The sequence below is a fragment of the Anabrus simplex genome, chromosome 1 (assembly GCF_040414725.1).
Source record: "Anabrus simplex isolate iqAnaSimp1 chromosome 1, ASM4041472v1, whole genome shotgun sequence".
Lineage (NCBI taxonomy): Eukaryota > Metazoa > Arthropoda > Insecta > Orthoptera > Tettigoniidae > Anabrus > Anabrus simplex.
Window position 1 is genome coordinate 1628206746 of NC_090265.1, and position 21584 is coordinate 1628228329.

Genomic DNA, 21584 nt, shown 5'->3' on the forward strand with positions numbered 1-21584 from the left:
AGCGCTATTAGTAGGAGTAGCAGAAGACTGTGGAACTGGTGGTTCGGGATATTTGATTACTGTAAACAATGCCTAAATGAAAACCTGGTTTACTGTGCTGTACATGGTGCAACCACACAAGCACTTCAAATTTACACCAGGAAGACAGTGTAAGTTTTCAAAGAATTCCCAATCACGAGACATCTCCAAAAATCACGCTTAGCTATTAAAAAATAGTCATGCTAATTTCCCACCAACATGAATTTCGTATACTCTACACATTTTAAACAGCAGGGCTATGAAATATCGATTCAATATGAAGTCGAACTTCTGAGACAAAACAGAAAACTTGTCTTAAAAGAAGGTTTTGTGCCTGCACTAAATATGAGAATGAAATCTGATCTTGGAAAGCGTGCATCTGTATACATATATTACAAAGTAATTTGAAATATTCTAAAGATACTTTTACGGCCTGACTGGCTCAGACGGTTAAGGCGCAGCCTTTTTGATCCCAAGCTGGCAGGTTCGATCCTGATTGAGACAGGATGCTCAAATAGTGTCAGCAGATTTACCGTGATGTAAAAGAACTCCTACGGTACTAAATTCCAGCACCTCAACGTATTCAGAAACCTTTTTCAAAAAGTAGTTAGTGGGATATAAAAAACAATATTACTTAAACATACTTTTATATTTGTTATTATCAAAGATTTCCAGTTCTTGCCACTCAGACTGGAATATTGGATATTGTTTCCGGACTGCCTTTACAACACAAGATGGTATAACATCTTTCTTCCTAAAGCAATCATTGAATTGATTCAGTACACAAACTGGCGAAAGGCTACCGACCGCTAGTTAGCATTAGTTTTCATAACCAGTCTTTGCTTCACAACGTCCGCACTTGCACCACTCTGTGTCTCGAAGTCATTCGGAAATCACAGTAGCCAGTGGTCCGTTTGCTGGCAGAGATGATGTGCACTTTGGTACAAATTGACAAAGCTTCAGAGTGCATTGGCACTGCCGGGGGCTCCAAGTAGCCTATGCAGTGGCCTCCACGATATGCACTAGCCATGCGTCTTGGTGGGTGTGCTATTTACCAACTGATGAGCCCAACTTAGCACACCGAGGTGAAATGCTGGCAACAAGGAATGACATATGCCAAATTTCAAGAAAAGCAATTAGTAATGCAGCCGTTATGGCACAGATTTTTTGTGTGTGTGGCGGCAGCTGAAGATTTCTTTTTTTCCTGCGATCTCACTAACTTGCAAATCATAAAAAAGTCAATGAACAACGTGCAACTCAACCGCATGCAACATATTCAAAGACGGGAACATAATGTCAGATTCTAAAATACCAGAGTAACAGGTGACCTGCAATACATATCTGAGTTGGCCATTGTTTTGAGTACTCCTCCCTAAATTTTTGAACTACTATTGGTTTCTTACTATAGTCACTAGTCACAGTAACGTCACAACACATATTTTCCTGCTCACAAAAACTCTTCATTGTTTATTTCAAACTTTTCGCATTTCATAACACACGATCAGCATATCCTAAAGGTAAATTTGGCAACCAAAAACTCAATAAAGCACAACATAGTTGGAGATGTATGGGATCTGGTAAATGAAGCAAGCTTGAAGTTTAAGAAAGCGGAGATTATCAGTGGAATACTGTGTAGGAGGCATACTGACTGGAAGGTGATTGGGGATTTAAATGAGACTATAGAGTGGATATGTGGGAAACTGGGAGTGAAATTTCTAGATCCTAACGGGTGGGTAGGAGATAGGGATCTGCGCTCAGATGGCCTTCACTTAAACCACAGTGGTACGTATAAGTTAGGAAATTTTTTTTTTTTTGCTAGTTGCTTTACGTCGCACCGACACATATAGGTCTTATGGCGACGATGGGATAGGCAAGGGCTAGGAGTGGGAAGGAAGCGGCCGTGGCCTTAACTAAGGTACAGCCCTAGCATTTGCCTGGTGTGAAAATGGGAAACCACGGAAAACCAATTTCAGGGCTGCCGACAGTGGGGTTCGAACCTACTATCTCCCGAATACTGGATACTGGCCGCACTTAAGCGACTGCAGCTATCGAGCTCGGTAGTTAGGAAATTTGTTTGGAAGGGTAATAGGGAGGTACATTCAGGGAAACGGGGTAGCCTAGGGAGCGGTGATAAGGGAACAGGGAACTGGAAATCAATATGGGATGACATTAAATTGTTAGTGTACAAAAGCGGCAGTGGCCTCAATTAAGGTACAGCCCCAGCATGAACATTTGATCTTGTACATATGTATATTCACATGCGCTGAGGTAATTTTTCTTTCTTGTAAGTAGTGAATTAAGTCCTGATACGCACAATTGTGCGGGTGCTTGTATTTTTTTATTCAGATGTTAATTTTTATTTTGTACAATAAACTAAAAAAAGTCCGTTTTTGACGTACAAACAAAAATTCACACCGCCAGTTTTCTTACAGGTCTGAAAGGGAAGCAGCAAAGAAGACAGCTAATGTACCATTTCATTGCCCTGATTATGTCGAAGCGAGGTGTTAGAATCGTAACTTTTGCCATGAATTGCGATAGAATGTCAGAAATCATGCAGTAGAAGAATATGAAAAACCTACAACCTGTCTTCCAGTCTTTGACCGGGTCAGGGATGTGATGAATGAATCATATATAGGCTGTTAGTACGATGGGGTCGCCACTCTCAAAGTGATTTATTAATGACTGATAGATGCCATGAAATGAGAATGGAGAGTGGTGCTGGAATGAAAGATGTCAGGGAAAACCGGAGTACCCGGAGAAAAACCTGTCCCACCTCCGCATTGTCCAGCACAAATCTCACATGGAGTGACCGAGATTTGAACCATGGTATCCAGCAGGGAGAGGCCGACGCGCTGCCGTCTGAGCCACGAAGGCTCCTAGTAGTAAAATATGTTACAATAAAATACACATATGGGATTAAACAGGCTGTGAATATGTTACAGTAAAATACAGACATATGGAATTAAATAGGCCGTGAATATATTGAAAGGAAATACAGACATGTCAAATCAAATAGGCTATGAACAGGAAGTAAGAATGTTCAGACCAACGAAATCCAAACGGCCGTGATTAAGACAAATGCAGAACTTTTAAATTGTTAAAACTAGCAAGGTGGAAAATTGAATATTACGTTGAGTATCAAGACGAAGTTCTATGAGGAAATTAACACGCAAAGATAAGGAGCTTGTTTTGGAAAGAAGATTTCTTAAATTATTGAAGAAACAAATAGTAATACAGAAACATAAGGCCAATCTTTGTCTATGTAACAAGATTGTTAAGCGCAATATTTAAAGGAACAAAGAAAAGAATAGTTAACAAAGTATGTTTTGCTGGACGCCTCCGAAAATCATTAAAAGTGGGGACGTAGAATCGAAAATAATGTTAGTAGGTGAGTAAAACAACCATCATGAATGGATTGTTTTTATCACCTTTTCAACTTCTCTCCAAAAAATATCTCTATTGGTCCGAGTTACAAGATATTAAACAATCACTCTGTTAATGATCTCGCCTGCTATGTTAATAAAAACAACCATGAACTTTCTTAACTAAAGTGAACTAGTTTCCTCATCCCGATGTGGTGCAGCTCTTTAGACACACCCCCAATGGTGGAGTTGTACCATTTTTACCACGTATCAACCATCCTGCCTTTCAGACATCTTTGGCAGAATGGTACCGGGAATCGAACACAGACTCCCAAGAACGGAAGCTAATTGTGGCAACCATTATGCTGGCGGATATTAACTACAAAACACAGACATATAGCAGGAATGACGAATGCTTGCAATGCGCAGGTTGGACACGAAACTATTCACCTCACCTACTTGTTAAACATCCTCAGAGCTGCAAGTAGGCCTACGCTACGGAGGCGGACATTTCTTAACTGCAAAACGAAGATGTACCACGTGACTTCGACGCGTGCTTAAATTTCATCGGTCACACAGACAAAAATATTCAAAAATTTGTACGATGTCATCAGACCTGCAATAAGACTTGTACACGCTTTGACGCGGTATCGTTCTCCGATAACTTACATTGGGAGTCTTGTAGGCGAGATAACCCTCCCCCTTCATTTTCTTAGTCTTGAAAAGTCAGGGGGTCTAATACACGAGTAAATACGGTACACAGCGCCTCAATGCTCTGTGTGTGAACTGCACAGCATCAGCTTAACCAACAATTAACCGAAGTATAAACCAGAATAAAAGGGTGTAGGTGAAGGAAAATAGGAATACAAGGACATCAGACGTGCTAACCTCATGACCAACCTCATCTGCTAGAAGTTTTTCTTCATCCTCCCCAATGGTCAAGTTGATGGAATCTTCGTTGTCCACACCATTAGCTTCAGGCACATTTTTATCACTTTGGTCTTCATGTACCTGTAATATAAATTTAGAAATGATTCTTAAACAGTCTAATGTAAAAGCAGTATAATGAAATCTCATGATAAAAGACCATGAAAAGTACTGATAATTAGTTATTTTTATGAACCAAGAAAACATGAGGAAGAAAGAAGGATAAAAATGTCCTTGTTGCCCCAGCTTCATGTGACCTAGCATACTCTAACCACTGAAATATAATTAAAGTGTCTGAATTGTGTATTATACTCAACATACCAACCTTTGGCAATGGATGCATGAACAAAGGATCCTCAGACAGAAGCACATCCATATACTGCTGAAGAATGAGGTAAAGGAAGCCTCACGAATAAAGGGAAACTTTAACAGTACCAAGGAGTATCCCACACGAATAAAAGGGAAACTTTAACAGTAGCAAAGGAGTATCACACTCATCTTACTGCAACATAGTGTCCCAGTAGGAATGGTCAACATTCAAGGATATGACAGGAACGATCATCGGAAGCAAAGAATTTCATATGGAAACATTCCCCATTCCAAATAGCTTCCGAGATAAAACACATTCAATGTATATTTATCCTTGGTCCAGTGGCGCGCACGTATGTGTTTTACCCACCTAACCTCTGACGTTTTATTCTAGCCCAACCTACCTCGTTGCTTTGAACCTCTTCGGAATGTCTTTCTGCCATTAAACTAGCCCAGTGAACGTGCAGTTGTCCATGGTGCAATGTGTGTTAAGTGGTGCAAGGAATTGTGAGTGTATCAAAGAGAAGCAAATGGATAACAGTGTTTGTACAAGTACTGGCTAAAGTGCCACACATCTACACTAATAACAAATATGAAGATAGGGTGTACAGTGGAACCTCGATTCTCGTTTTTGGAGGGACCATGGAAAAAAACGAACACGTGAAAACGGAAAATCTGGTAATGAACCATCAACAATTTGGCTGACAATACAAAAATGAAATATGTATATTTTTAATCTTACAAACGCCCCTAAAGCAAACCAAACTACAGAACTCAAAGGGCCTTCCGCTTAAAAAGCGACCGCCGTCCAAAGGCCTGCGGATTACGAGGTGACGCATGGTCACTCTGACGAATCCTCTTGGCAGTTATTCCTGGCTCTCTAGACCGGGGTTGCCATATCACCAGTAAATAGCTCCTCAATTACAGGTAATCGTAGAATGACTGAACCTGGAACCAGCCCTCACATCAAGGTAAAAATGTCTGACCTGGTCAGAAATTGAACCCAGGCCCTCCGGGTGAGAGGAAGGCAAGTTACACCGCGGAGCTGGCCTTGAACGTTAATTACCGCTACGCGACTTAAAAATCTCGAAACTTTACTTTCAGTATTACTGGGGAAAATTTGTTAGTTTCCTCTGAACACTTCGTCATACTCCCTTGAAAACTTCTTTCAGTTCAGCAACTTTGATCTGCCAAACACTTCGAAAAATCTAATACCCGTAATGCCAAGCCACACAACAGTCGACCACAAGTTGTTTTTCATTCACTAGCATAATAAAAAAAAGCACATCAGATTCAAAAGCGCCCAACATGATGGCAATTTTTTCTTTAAATCTCCCATTGTAATTTGGTCACAGGTATTCTGTTCCTAGTCAGTTTATGGGAATCTTGTTCCGCGTAAATTAGGCCTACATCGACTTTTAAAGGTTATGTGAACTCTAGAATATGGTTTCAGAAGTATCAATCCTCAAGTTCTCGAATGCATTATATTTAGTTCAGCCCATCACTAATCACAATCAAATTGGAAAGAAAAAATTTCATTAACAATTCCGAAATTATAATTCTCGACCTTGAGCTCAGCTGGAAAGCGTGCTTGCTGTACAAGTGTGAAATGATACAAAGTTTTTAAATGTAACGTGCGCAAATAAAACAACTGCGGTTTCTATAACATTTAAACACAAAAGCATGAAATTCCCAGACTTATATTATGACGAAAACAGTAATAGGCAATCCAAAAACCGCCCATGGCTTTATGTATATAAGGTGCAACATCTGTTCTGGTCTCTATAACATAATCGTATACGATAATATTAACATACTAAATTTGTGTAACTTAAGGAGCAGTAACGATTCCTGCCTGAAAGACCAATGACTATACAGTGCGCTGAGGGAAATGCCGAAAATCTGTTCAGCGACACACTCGTTAAAAGTAAGAAAATAAACATCTAACCCTGGCCATAATGTAGATGTTTTTGCAAACATTTGACGAAACTCGTTCAGTCTTCAAATAGAGCTGTCAAAATGCACGTCTCCTTCCACTCTCCACACACTGTTTTATGATTTCCGAGGATTCACTAAAATATCCTACCCGAATTCGATGCTAAGATGATCCCTTATGCAAGTTCACCGCTGATCGCTTTTCCAGTACAGCACTTCTTCAAATTACCACAATGACGGGACTTCAACACCAAGATCCGTAAGTATGCCGTAGCCGTCCTTTCGTAAGATATAGTTTCTTGAAAAATGTGTGATAGAGGATTTAGCGTTGATGGGACTGACATTTCTTTAAGGTTGATCTGGGAAATCGTTTCTTCGAGGAACGGGTAATGCAGGATTTTTACAACGTGATTTAATTAGGATGCTTGCAAGACCACACAATTTTAATAAATACAGGAAAACGTAGTTTCCGGGAAAGTATAATCGAGGTTCTATATATATATACATATGGCTTCTGTGATGGTAGTGCCTCTGATGCTGTCGAGGAATTCCGTAAGTGTTCAACACACCGAAATGCTCATCAAAGTGTTTAGAGTTTTCAGCACATTGCATGTAACAGATATTCCACCAATTTTTCACATTTTTGTCAACGTGTCGTTCATCAACCTGTGCAGGAACAGAAACACATTGCTGAAATGATGCAGAGTAGTCCTATTACCAGCACACGACAACTTTTTGCACATATCAATGTCTCACGAACACACGTAGGGCGAACATTACACGCGGAAAACGTGTACCCGTTTCAAAACATCAAAGAGTTTGCGTGTATGAGAGACATGTGGGCCACTACACCAAAAACTAATGTACATTAACTGTGTTCTATCTCTGAAACCGTTCAGAATAGGGCGTATGTCTATATGAAGCTGTTTACTTCAAAAGATTGTTCCTGTCATACCCCTGAATACTGACCATTCCTACAGGGACACACTGTATACCTTCCTTAGCTCATTCTATCTAAGCTGTCATCAAAATTAACATAATTCTCACAGGATAAAGCGAACAAACTGCTATACACCTTATTCATCACAATCTCCAACAACCAGAACACACCGACCAATGAATGCAAGACTAAGAAGGAGGTGCAGGTTGGAAAGAAATAGGGTTAGAAATGGCTGTGGAAGTAAGGAGAAATTGAAGAAACTTACTAGGAAATTGAATCTAGAAAAGAAGTCAGCTAAGGATAACATGATGGCGAGCACAATTGGCGGTCAAACAAATTTTAGTGAAAAATGAGAGTATGTATAGGTACTTTAAGGCAGAAACGGGTAACAAGACTGACATTCCAGGCATCATTAATGAACAAGGGGAGTGTGTATGAGAGGATCTTCAAAAGGCAGAAGTATTGAGTCAGCAGTATGTCAAGATTGTTGGTTACAAGGATATTCTCCAGACAGAGGTGGCTAATACTACAGAAATATTAAAATTTACCTACGATAATCTATATATATATAAAATAAGAGTTTTGTCTGTACATTGCTCAGAATTTGAACAGAATGGTATTTCTGTATCGGTCATGTCCACAGTAACAAGGAATTGCACCTTTTACTTTTCCGTAATTTCTGCCTGTATGTATCTACACGCATCACTAGAAAAGGGCTAAAGAGAATTTGATGAAAATCGGTATGCGAAGTCAGGGAATTATCGCTACAATCTAGGCCATAAATAATTTTATTTACGCTGATAGAAATGGTAGTTATGGGGAAGGCCTAAAATTTAATTTTCAAATATTTATGTCAGTGCTCCTATCGTAATGGAAATTGGTATTCAAAGCCGAGGAATGAGTCGCTACAATCTAGGCTATAAATAATTTTATTCACGCTGAGTAAAATGGTAGTTTAGGGGGAGGTCAAAAATGTAAAATATTTACGTTACGAGTGGTCCTATCTCAATGAAAATTGGCATGCGTAGTCGGAGAATGAACCATTATAATCTAGGCTGGGAATCACTCCATTCACACTGAGTGAAATGGTACTTTAGGAGAAGGCCTAAAATTTAATTCTCAAATATTTACATTTTAGTGGTTGTATCGATAAATACTACATAACCAAAGTTACATAGAATTAAATTTTCGACCATTTATGTCTTATACATTTTTACCGTACCGACTATGATAACACAGATATTCATGAAATTGTAATTCTATATCAACCCCGAGCCACGAGAAAACGGGGTTAACAGAATTTAATGAAAATCGTTATATAGTCTGGGAATGAGAAGCAACAGTAAGTTATAAACAAATTTATTCACCCTGGATGGAATTGTAGTTTAGGGGAAGGCGCCTAAAATGTAATTGCTACTAGAGAAGCTGGTGCTATCGAAAAGAATAACATAAAAGTTATAGGGAATACAATGACCGATCATTTATGTTTTAATCAGTTTTACCGTACTGAGTATAGTAACAGTGGTATTTCAGAGTCGGAAGAAAACTAAATGTGAAGACCTACAATATCAAAAGTGCATAGCATTGATCAACAGTAACATTACATTGACCATTGTTTGATGTGATGTTTGTCTCTTATGCCACCTCTCAACTCCGATAGATGGGATTACTGCTGCGTACCAAATATAACAGCCTGACTGAATATTAGCGGGAAATAGCTGGGGAGTTAAAAAACTTTCTTCTTTAGCACGTCATTCCTCTGGTTCATACATTTTCTGATACAGCTGGTGCGTAACACGCAGGTTCATCGTAGTATTTCAGCTATGCGATTCCTAACCTGTCACGCTGTTTGGAATGAGCAGTGTGCATATTTAAGGCAGAGGCTCACTTAGTAGTAGTAGTAAAAGTAGTAGTGCCTGGTATAGAACAATTTAGGCCTATTCCAAATTATAGCACAATTCATAAATAAAAATTCGGCCCTAAAAAGAGCCGTTTATTAATTAAAGCTTCTTCCTCTTCACTTTTATTAAATTCTACATTCATTTTATTACAAATTAGCAGTGAAGGGTGGGTTTCTCCCCTTGCTTGGAGGAAAAATTTGTCTCCAAGTCCGATAGATTTTTCCGCCGCCATTGTAGTGAATTAAGATTTTCCGACTTATCGGGTACTCCTAGGAAACAGATTAGTAGAAGGGTATAGTTTATGCCGTGGGAGTAACCACTATTCGACTCCCTCCATGCCGAAAAGAGACGAAGGGTGTTCACGGATCACGGCTATCTGTGCCTTTGATCATTCCACCTCTGGAACTTTGGACTGTTAGATCGGCAGCGTAGTCCTGGTTGTTAAAAGTGAGAAAATGTGCGGTTTATCATTTGATCGAGTATTTTATATATCATTGATTTTAATCGCTACATTCCTACCGACGTTTTTGTAATGACCTATGTTGACTTCAGTTAGGAAAACCATAAGATCAGTATCTCTGAGAATCCAATCCCGTAGCGAAGCACGGGTACATCAGCTAGTATCTACATATAGGGACCTGGAAAAAAAAACTCATTTGCGATAAGTGCAAATTTTTTAATCTTGTACTGAATCCAAGCCTACGGTAATTCTAATGTGGAATAAAATCATTTTTACGCATAAATAGAAGTGCGACAAAATGCGAATTGTGACCCAAAATACAAAATTAGTATGAATATGCGATTTTGGTACGAATTCTGCAAAATTGTACTATTTTACTGGCGAAAACAATATATTTCGACAAAATCGTCAGAAATACTCAAAATACGATGCATAAATATTTCTACCATTCCAATCGATTGCTGCTTGCTGACTTGAATCGATATTTACAATGGGAATAAGATCTGTATAGATTATTATCGAAATGTAAATCGAATGTCACGGAAATAACAAGACAGGCGCACCCTTGTTTTCCTGTTCATAATTGTTACTAGTGAATAGTAGAAAGTCGAGTGATTGTTTAGGTTATGGAGCGCACGAAAGGGCTCAGGAAAATGCAAAGGATGGTTTACATGCCACAGATTGAGCGACAGTGTTTTGGAAGTATTGTAATTGCAAAGTTCGGTTGGAAAAAAAGGATAGCATAGTGAAACATGTTAAATCTGAAAAACACGTGGGTAACGAAAGTTCAATCCCTGCTGCTAATACGTCTCATAGAAAGCAATCTTCTGTGCTTACACAGGTTAAAAGACGAAAAATTTCCAGAGATAACTTCTCGAAACGCACAGTTGAACTATTTGCCAAAGCAAAAATACCTCTGGAAAACCTGGAAAGCAAAGAGCCTGGATTACCGATTTTCAAATTAAAAGCTGCTACGTGTGAGAACTCTATGTGAAGTATATTTACCGGGTAAGCTTCGATTTCATTGATCGGGTACGGTTTAGGTATTACGACATAGAAACCACGCGCAAAAATGAAGGCTACAGAATTTGAGCGCAATTTCCATATCGACCTATCTTACCCATACGCAATTGATCCAGTAATTTTAAATTATTTTGTTATAATTTGAGGTCTTTCTTCCTTTCTACAAGTTGCATCTGACCACCAGAAAAGAACAGCAGAGGCTCTCGTGAGGAAGAAAATGAACATACTCTGTGATGAGATGAAACTACAGATAGAATGGGCCGTTGTGTTTTTATCATCATATTCCAAGTCCCAGCCAGATTGGAAAGAGAGCTGCACGTTGTTTCTGTGAACTATCTTGATACAGGAAATGGTACAAACTGCTCTATTGCTGTTTTAGAAGCTCTGCGCAGTTATAGTGTACCATATGATGCAGTAAAGTGTTTGTTACAGTGCCCCATACATAACCCAGTGTTATGAAACATTAAACGTGGTCATAGGGGATCATTTACAGTGGAACCTCGATTATCCGTTCCCGGAAAATACGTTTTCCCAGAATATGCGTTCAAATTACGTGGTCCCGCGAGCATCGTAATTAAATCACGTTGTAAAAGTCCCGCATTATCCGTTCCTCGAAGAAACGATTTCCCGGATCAACCGTCCAGAAATTCCAGTCCCATCAACGCTAAATCCTCGATCAATCGTTTTTTAATAAACTGTATCTCACAAAAGGACGGCTATGGCATATTTATGGATCTTGGCGTTAATTAATTAAAGCAAGTACTGTACCGGTACTGGAAAAGCGATCGGCGGTGAACTTGCAAAAGGGACCATCTTAGCATCGCATTCGGGTGGTATTGTTTAGAGAATCTCGGAAATCATAAAGCAGAGAGTGGCGACAACAATTGCAAGGAGACACGGAGCATTTCAACAGCTCTGCTTGAAGACGGAACGAGTTTTATAATGTTCGCACTTATAAAACGTCCATATTATGTCCAGGGTTAGATGTTTATATTTTTACTTTTTTCGATCGTACTGCCGAAGAGGTTTTTGGCACTTTGCTCAGGGCACTGCAGAGTAACTGGGCTTTCAGGCAGGAATCGAATCTGCTTCTTAACACAAATTCAGTATTTTTGATATCGTACATGATTATGTTAGCGAGACCAAAACACATGTTGCACCTAAATGTAATTTTTAAAAAAAAAGAGCCATGGGAGGTCTTGGAATTGCCTATTACTGTTTAGGTCCTAATGTACGACTGGAAATTTTACGTTTTCGTGTTAAAATACCAAAAACCGCAGTCGTTTTATTTGCGCACGTTACATTTTAAATAGTTGGTATAATTTCAAACTCGTACTGACATGTGCAGCGAGCGCGCTTTCCAGATGACCTCAAGGTCACGAATAACCGTAATTTCTGAAGTTTTGATATTTCTTTTATCTTTCCAATTTGATTGGATTTGTGACGCGCAGAATTGAATAGAATGCATTCAAGAACTTTTAAGAATCGATACTTACATTCGAAACCATGTTTTCGAGTTCAACATAACCTTTAAAAGTCGACGTAGGCCTAATTTGCGCGGTACGAGATTTCCAGAAACTGACTACGAACAGTATACCGGAGACCAAATTACAATGAAAGATTAAGAAATGAACGGATTTCGCATTCATTTTGGGTGCTTTCGTATCTAATGTGCTTTATTTTATTAGATGAGAGAATTAAAAACTACCGTACTTGTGGTCGATTGTCGTTTGGCTTGGCGTTATTAGATTTTTCGAAGAGTTTGGCTAGCCTAATCAATAGGGGCCGTATTTTTCGGTAATAACGATATGCACGAGTTTTTTTAATATCTTCTTTATTGTCTATATATAACTTCCCAGGCACTAAAAATACCGTATTTTAGCTAAATGAACTCGCGAAATATCGCGAAATTTGATTTATTGCGCGAATTGCGCAAATAATCACGAAATATGCACCACTTCGCGCGAAAAATGAGAAATGGCACCGGAAGAGCTCTCCAATAAACGTGTAAATGCTTCTGAGAACTTGACTATCGTAGTTTCCTTCTCATTTACTTGATAGCACTGTATATTCTCCACACAAATGCACACAAAGCGGTACGCACTGTGTATCGAAAGTATGTGTGTTCAGTTCCGCGATCTCTAAGGCAGTCGATAAAAATCAATATCTGTTATCGATTACAGCAAATAGCGTTGTGGTCGTAAGAAGATACCAGACCGGTCGTAGATACAGCAGTGCGCAATGAGAGTTCGTTACTCACGAACATTTATCGGCAAATATTCAACATTTAAGCATAACAATGCCGAAAACTGAAGTCATAACAGGTTTTTCGAGGGCCGAAGAATACAACAGTGAGGGGTTCTATGTATTTGATGCTGCAAGAAAGATTCTAATGTATCAATAGTGTACCGGTAATATTCGTAAAGTTGAAACGTGCGATATACACTGCAGAGAATCAGAAAGAAGCTAATTAACCCTCTACTGCATGAATTATTTTTCGTTTCCATTTGGTGAAGAAAATTTCAAGCTTGAATGTTCAACGTACGCTCTGTTTTAGATGTACCAGCAATTCTTAACTGGGCCTAATAGCTTAACACTCGTATGTGATGTGGATTGCCATATTGGAATATATATACAATTTTTCACGATTTTACGCTAAGCTTTTAACATTCAAAGACCGAACATTACTGCCTACTGGCCATGGGTACGTATTGCAATGCGCAAGTATAGTTGCACGACCGTAGGTCGGTAATGTCTTTGAGGCTGAGCCAGAGGTAGGCCTACTCCTGAAGCCTGTAGTAATATGATGGGGAGGGCCCACGTAAAATAAACGGTGGTTTGAAAAATTATAGAGAGCAACTTGTAATAGACACAAAAAAAAGCATTTCTGCAAGCCAACATTCATCTAGAAAAATAGGATAATCCTGGCATGAGGAAGAGAATGAATATAAAAGGAAAGATTAAATAATACTGTCTTTACTGTAAAATATGACGGTATTGGTAGGCCTATTGTAAATAAATCGCCTGTTTGAGTAGTAATAATGTTATTGTTTTTATGTCCCACTACCACTTTTACGCTTCCCGGAGTCGCCGAGATACCGGAATGTTGTCCCGCAGGAGTTCTTTTACATGCCAGTAAACCAGAGACAGGAGGCTGACGTACTTGAAATCCTTCAAATACCACCGGACTGAGCCAGGATCGAACCTGCCAAATTGGGGTCAGAAAGCCAGCGCTTTAACCATCTGACCTACTCATCCCCGACCGGGGAAAAAGAGCATATGATGAACATCTTCCAGAGCTATATGACTTTGCAAAATGCAATGAAAGCACGTCTGGTTGAGGAAGTGAAAGAAGACAGTGTTAGCAAAGTTTTAGGAGGTTTTTATAAAATACCACAGTGAATTTGCATCCAAGTGTTCGCAAGCATTATGGTTTCCGACGTATAATATGGTTAGCGAGAGAAGGTTCTCTACTTACACAAAGACACTTTCTGACTGTCGCACAACTCTGCATCCTGATAATGTTGAAATCATGCTTAGTTTGTACTTTGGAGACAAGTAGTTCAACGTCTAAAACTGTAGGCTATGTATAGATATATATCACAGGGTAGATCACCTAGCTTCATTTCGAAGTATCAGTGATTTATATGTTTCTATAACAATTTGCATAGTTGGTTTTTCTAAGATTTAATAACACTGATACATTACAAGAGTTCACTTTAAAACCCCTTATCACAAAGTCAGTTACATTTACCCCATACGCTACAAGGAAGATTTCGCAGGAAACATCGATCAGTATAACAATTTATTTCACGAAATACCTACCGAAATAGTGTCAATTTTAACACCGAAATCAACAGTTTTATTTCACCAAAAAATAAGGCCCCTACTAATCAAAGTCGCTGAACTGAAAGAAGTTTTCACGGGAAACTGGCGAAGATTCCCCTGTAAAACTGAATATAAAGTATCGAGATTTTGAACTCGCGTACCAGTAATTAATGCGGTTTTGTGGTCTAACATGCCCGCCTCTCATCCAGACGCCCGGGTTCGATTGCGACCAGGTCAGGCAATTTTACCTGGATATAAGTCTGGTTCCAGGTCCACTCAGCCTACGTGAATACCTTTAATTGTGGAGCTATCTAATGGTGAGATGGCGACCCCGATCTACAGAGCCAGGAATATTTGCCGAGAGGATTCGTCGCACTGACCATGCGCACCTCGTAATCTGCAGGCCTTCCGGCTGAGCAGCGGTCGCTTGGCAGGCAAAGTCCCACTGGGGCTGTAGTTTGGTTTGGTTTAGGAGTTTATGTAAGATTATAATTATACATATTTAATTTTTGTGATGTTTAGCCAAATTGTTGATGGTTTTCATTCATTCCCTGATTTTCCGTTTTCCCGTGTTATACGTTTTATTTTCATGGTCCCTCGAAAAACGGAGAATCGAGGTTTCACTGTATAACCTCGCGAAAAATTCATTCTCGAACAAAGTGACCAGAAATCCATGTTTCATTACCCACTGGTCAGAAACCTAAGGCTTCAAGTAACGATTCATTATACAATTGTTTCTGGAAGAAAGTGATCTGCTATAATATGTAGATACTGTAGCTACTTCTATGAGCCCAAAGGCAAAAGAATGTCATCTGTTCTGTGTTTTCACATCTTTTAATAGTATCTTGTTACCTTAACATTGATATTTGTTCTCCATTTTTCACTTTTTAGTGCCCTCCTGTGTCTCCTGAAACACTACACACAAAATGTAAAATGTACTAATGTGTAAAGTGAAGCTATCTCGCTGTTGGATAGTTTTTAAAGGGATATTCGATAGTAGGTATTCCCGCATAGCACTATTTTTTTTTGTCGTCCTCTACAGAAAGGTATTAACGAGGTTTCACTGTAACTCGCCACCGCATATATCTTGCACCCTATTTATCCCTGCGCAATTTCTGACGTTGCATAAAGAGACACACTAAAGTTTCAAGATTCCGTGGACGTGCCTACATATCTGAACTATACCAACTGATGTAACTGTAATTTGTACACGACAGTACAAGAACAAGCTGCTTCTTTCCACCTGCAGAATGGTTAAGGCTAGCTGTTGTAACAAAAATAACTAACTTGCAAAGCCCCGCCCGAAGGCCGCATTCCTAGCCAGTAAGTTACACTCGGCCATCCATCTCACTCTTCCGTCTTTGTCAATATGCTTATCGCTACCTGTCCAGTAGAGATGATCACCTGAACTGGGAGTGTTTCCCTGTCCAAGCAGTCAAGTGATCACAGCATTAGGTATCGTCCATCTGTTGTATTGTCGAGAAGTAAATGTATTCTGTCTTCACGTTTCACAGTTGTTTATCGGTTAAGTTTTCTTGTGTAGGCCGAATCCTTAACTTATGGAGAAACGGAGTTACAGAGCTGGGCAAGTTCATGCAGTTGCTTCCAGATTCGCACAATATAAGGAAAACACTACAAAAATAAGCAAAAACTGGTAAGTTTCCCGAGCTGGAAGACGAAGTGCGAAATGATGGCTTTAATATATCGCACGAGATGCTATATTTCAAAGCGCAAGAACTAGCAATTAAAGGAGAAATCAGCTGTTCGGATCTGAGAGTGAGCCATGCCACGGTATGCAATAGCCATGCGTCTTGGTGGGTGTGCTATTTACCAACTGATGAGCCCTATTTAACACACTAGGCTGAAACGCTGGCAACCAGGAATGAGTTAGCTGGAAAATGTATAATGTCCAATAATGGACCAACTACACTGGTATCTTCAAATGGAGGTATTCCTTCGAAAGAAATTGTTTGCTGGGAAGACCGAGTTATATTCTATATGAGTAGGTCCTTTAGCATGAGAAGTGACTGCATGTTTACGAAATGACTAAGTTTGAACGATTTACAACACACACTACAATATGCCGACGTATCATTTACCAATATGTCCAACCAACCACTCTGTTCGTGAAACAATTTGCTGTCTAGCCTAAGTTTATTAAATGTACACTGTTAGCCATTGTCACGAGTTTCAGGAAAGCATTCTAGAAATTAAATAAAAAAAGAATATAAATATGGGTGAAAAAAATTACAAGGGCACAACATAAATTGTAAAACTGTTGTGCAGTTCTTGTGAAAAAATACTTAAAAAAGAAATGCTACAATAGCCTGTGTTACAGCACACTAGAGCCTAAAAATATCCCCTCAAATCCATCAATGGGGAAGATTTCCCTGACGTTCCATGAGCAAAATTTTTTCTCTGACTTTCCAGAATGTGGGAGAGGCATGACCACATACGTGCTTCAGAATCTAAGCAGCAATTGTGAAGGGTTGCTTCAGTCTGTTCATGACGGATATGGTGACCTGGTACTTTTAATTTTTGGTGATGAGGCATGGGGAATTGTTAAGCTCGCCAGGTGCCGGACTTTTCATTTGACACCCGTAGGCGACCTGTGGGTCGTAATGAGGCTGAAATTATGGTGAAGACGACATACACCCAGCCCCGCACAAGATATATTAATCAATGATGGTTAAAAATCCTTACCCTGCTGGGAATTGAACCCGGGGCCCCTGTGATCAAAGGCCAGCATGGAGCCGGACCCTTTCACGATGTAAAGATGGGAGTTTGTTGCTCACATAATTACAGGGACTATATTTTTTCATTAAAGAAATGCTGACTGATATATAGACCTCATTCTAAACCCAATCTTTGAAGACCTGATGGAAGAAGAAATTTGTAATTGCTAGTGTGTGTCATTGTTCCAGACGTGGCATGCTCAGAGTGGTGCTGTGACCAAAGTTAAAAAGAAGACATTGTAGAATAACAATGGCAGAAGTAAGGACAACATAAAATACTGAGTAGCACAAGCGAGGAAGGTCTTTCGAAGAAAAATTTGCTCACTTTGTACATTGATGGAATTACAAAGGCATTTATGAAGACTTTAATCTGAGGTGTGGCATTGTATGGAAGTGAAACATTTATGATAACCTGCTCAGAAAGAGAATAGAAGCTTTTGAAATGTGGTGCTACAGAAGGATGCCGAAGATGAGATGTCTAGGTTGAATCAAAAATGAAGAGATGCTGAACTGAATCCGTGAGTGTAGAATGATTTGGTGAAATTTGACCAGAAGGAGAGAGAGAATGATAGGACACATCTCAAGACACCCAGGACTTGTTCAGTTATTTTAGAGAAGTGTACGCAGTAAACACTGCAGGAGTAGACCGAGGTATATGACGAACAGCGTTGATGTAGGATGCAATAGTTACATAGAAATGAAAAGATTAACACAGAATAGGTTGACACAGAGAGCTGCATGAAACCAGTTTAATGATAAATGACCCAAACAATAACAGTTATTAATTAACAGAAAAGAATAAAATAGATCATGTGCAAAAAGACATCCTACTATTACCTTATCGCCTTTTGTTCCCTTTTCACCATCACCTCCACTTGAAACTGCAGAATCTGTCCCCTCATTCTTTTGGGTACCATCAGCTCCACTGTCTTTAGTTTCATCAACATCCATTCCATCTTTCACACTGTGTTTGTTTTCTGCAGCACCATCGGTTTCTTTACCATTTTCAACTTTCTCTTCTTCTTCGTCTTCATCATCTTTGTCCTTATCTTCATCAACATCCATCGACTGGTCATGGTTTTCATCAGCATTACTCTGGGTTTCTGACTCTGTGTCCTGTTCACCCCTTTCTGAAACAAGCAGGAGTACACTTTAAACAACATAGTAACAATAATAATTCCCTTGAAAAATCTTATCAGAAAAGTGTAATCATTTCAATATCTTTCACATAAACAACATTATAAAAATACCAGTTCACAAACTACTGCTACATTTCACTGAAAAACCAATATTTGACGCACTCATGTTAGCTCAGTGTCCTTACGGTGGGAAGACAGTTTTCTCCCAATAAATCTGGTAGCTGAGCAAAACAAGAATGATAATTTTCTTCCTTGTCTTACTCTTGTAATGTTGAAGAAATCTACACTGCCAGGTGAAGTCCAGATGCAGCAGCTGAGTTGAGATAAATGTTCGGGAATGTGTGAATGAATAGGAAGAAAGACTGTAAATCCCAGCAATTCTCCATGATGAGCTGAATGAAATGCTTTTTTTGAAATTCACGAAGCGGATTTTTGGCTTCAGGGGTTGTACTCTGTTGAATGATTCTTAGGATCGGTTGTTACAGAAGACATTATTAAACCTGCCTTCCCTTCACGCAAACATATACCCACTTTCCCCCAAGGATTGATAGTAGTTTTATAATTATTTGCAGTCACTTAGGTTGCATTTCTTTGGCAGTATACTGACCATACCTCGACTCCAGTCCTAGAGCACACATTCACATTGCCACTAACTGTTAAGACAATACTGCTTCCTACCCTTCTATATTTCTTCCACATTTCAGGGCCCCTAAAGATATCTGATCTAATTCAGCTTTGTTTTTCAGCAACCATACTTTGTTTTGGATTTGTTATGTACCAGGTCCAATATAAATATCTAGCACATCAAGTTTGACAATGTTGGCAACAACACATTGCACTTTGTTACAGATGGTTGGTTTAGTACCAGAGAAAAATGTTCAGCGCAAAGCTTGTTTCATTATTCTACACTGGGAGGGAAGTTTTCCCTTCTGAACTTTCATTAGGGCATTGCACTGATTTTGGTTCCTGGAAGCTTAGGGACCAGATGATAAGCAAGTCCTGGCATTCTTTACAGATGCATTTTGCAATTTAGCTGCCTTCAACTCCAGCCACTCTGTCTTAGCCTTTGTTTTACCACTATAACACTGCAATTCAGGAATTAGCACCCTTGCTTGACTTTCTAGCAACCTTTTGCCTTTTTTTTCTGTTCAACAAGCTGTGATGTTTTCTCTCATACCCACTATTCTTGATGGCACGTAAATCTTTCCATAACCAATGCATGACTGGCTTTAATGTTCATTGTTACTTTAAGCAAAAAAAAAATGTTATGTATATAAACAATATCTGCTCATTGAGACATCAAACTGCGACAACCTCCAGCACTACCTGACAAAGAATGTTAAGCACCAAGGAGTGGTTGAAAGTGAATGAAACCACATATGCTACTGAAAGACCATGTGTATGGAACTGATTACAATATGGGCAGTCAGTAAGGCGTCGCATTCCCCTCCCCGCAAGGCATGCCCTTATGTAGTTCGGAGTGGTGTCAAACAGCCTTTGGATACTCTCCTGAGGCAAATTCATCCACAGTTGTTGCAGCTGTCTCTGTAGATCCCACAGGCTGGTACCGGGACAGAGTCCCCTTCCAAAGACATCCCAAACATGTTCATGATGGAGAGATCCGGGGATCTTGCTGGCCACGGGAGGACCTCAACATGCTCTACACTTCATAGACACATGCTGTGTATGAACTTGCATTATCTTGTTGAAACACTGTCCCAGGGTGCTGTGAGGTAAGGGGTAGGACATGCAGACGCAGAATGACCGTGACATATCGCTGTGCCGTAAAAGTCTACCACAGCACCATTAGAGGTGACCTGAATGCATCTTCTACGGCTCCCCACACCATGATGCCAGGTATTACGCCTGTGTCTCTTTCCAAAATATGGGCAGGATCTGCCCTCAGCACCGCAAAACCCGCACATGATGGCCATCGGAGGGTATGGAGAAGCGGGACTCATTACTGAATATGATGCGACGTTAGTCGTCTTTTGCCCATGCCTCCCGGGCAAGGCACCACTCCAAATACATACAACCGACGCATGGGGCTGTGGGATCCCAGTCCGGCAGATGTGACACTGTGCAGGAACTCTTGGGATGTTGGGTCCCCAGTACATTTTCGCAGAGGGCGGGTTCCAAAGTTATGGGATCCTGCAATGCTTGGCGCACTATACAACGGTCCTCCCTCGGGGTGGTGTTTCTTGGTTGACCGAACCTTCACAACGTGGATGGGTGCCCTCATGTACCCATTCAGTCCAACATCAGGCCACTGTGACATCTGAATGGCCCACATGCCTGACAATTGTACGATACGACCAACCAAACTTGTGCAGTCCCACAATGCGACCACTTGTTAAATGCTGCCAATTGATGGGTAGGCTTTGTAATGTGTCAGTTGGTACCACAGGTGCTTCATACTGTACGTAGTCCTCTCTGCACGTGCTGCTTAACTGTGCTGACTCACAGCAGCTGACTAGTAAAAACAGGACGGTCCCATCACAAGTGCTCTCCGGTGGGCATTCTACACATTACAGATCCATGCAAATATAATCATTTACTCATGGTAAGCATGAGATATTGGACCACTCCTGGGTGCAGCAAGTCTTCAGTCATTGTTCATTGTAGTATTGGTTGGGTGTGGATGTTATAGTTTTCATTTCCTCTGTATGGCGAGTAAACGGAAGAAAGTGATTGTTTCTATGGAAGACAAGTTGAGTACATTAAAGAGACTGGGCAAAGGAGAAACTCCTCAAAAAGTGGCTTCAGATTATGGTGTTGGACGTGTTACAGTGGGAGACTGGGAAAAAAAAAGAGGGAAGAAATTGAAAAGTGGTGCTCTGCCAGAGCAACAAGTGATGCACTGAAAATTAGAAAAACAATGAAAAAATGCGAGTACAAAAAAGTAAGTGAAGCGCTATTTATTTGGTTCACTCAACACCGGGAAAAGGGCCTGCCAATATCTTGCCCCATTCCACAAGAAAAGGTGGTGTATTTCCAGGAGTTTAAT

At 39.9% G+C, this 21584-nt stretch overlaps 1 protein-coding gene across 7 annotated transcripts in view; it reads right to left on the reverse strand.

Moving 5' to 3' along the window:
* Positions 1 to 21584, reverse strand: part of Saf-B (Scaffold attachment factor B) — a 307055-nt gene that overhangs the window by 257283 nt on the left and 28188 nt on the right. For 3 of the 7 annotated variants that reach the window (XM_067138302.2, XM_067138301.2, XM_067138298.2), the window contains exons 3-4: positions 18276 to 18568; positions 4269 to 4391 (exon numbers count right to left, since the gene is read on the reverse strand). In XM_067138302.2, coding sequence (XP_066994403.1) covers positions 4269 to 4391; positions 18276 to 18568 — 416 coding nt within the window. The remainder of the gene's footprint in view (positions 1 to 4268; positions 4392 to 18275; positions 18569 to 21584) is intronic. The other 4 variants (XM_067138303.2, XM_067138299.2, XM_067138304.2 and 1 more) reach the window with 2 other exon arrangements.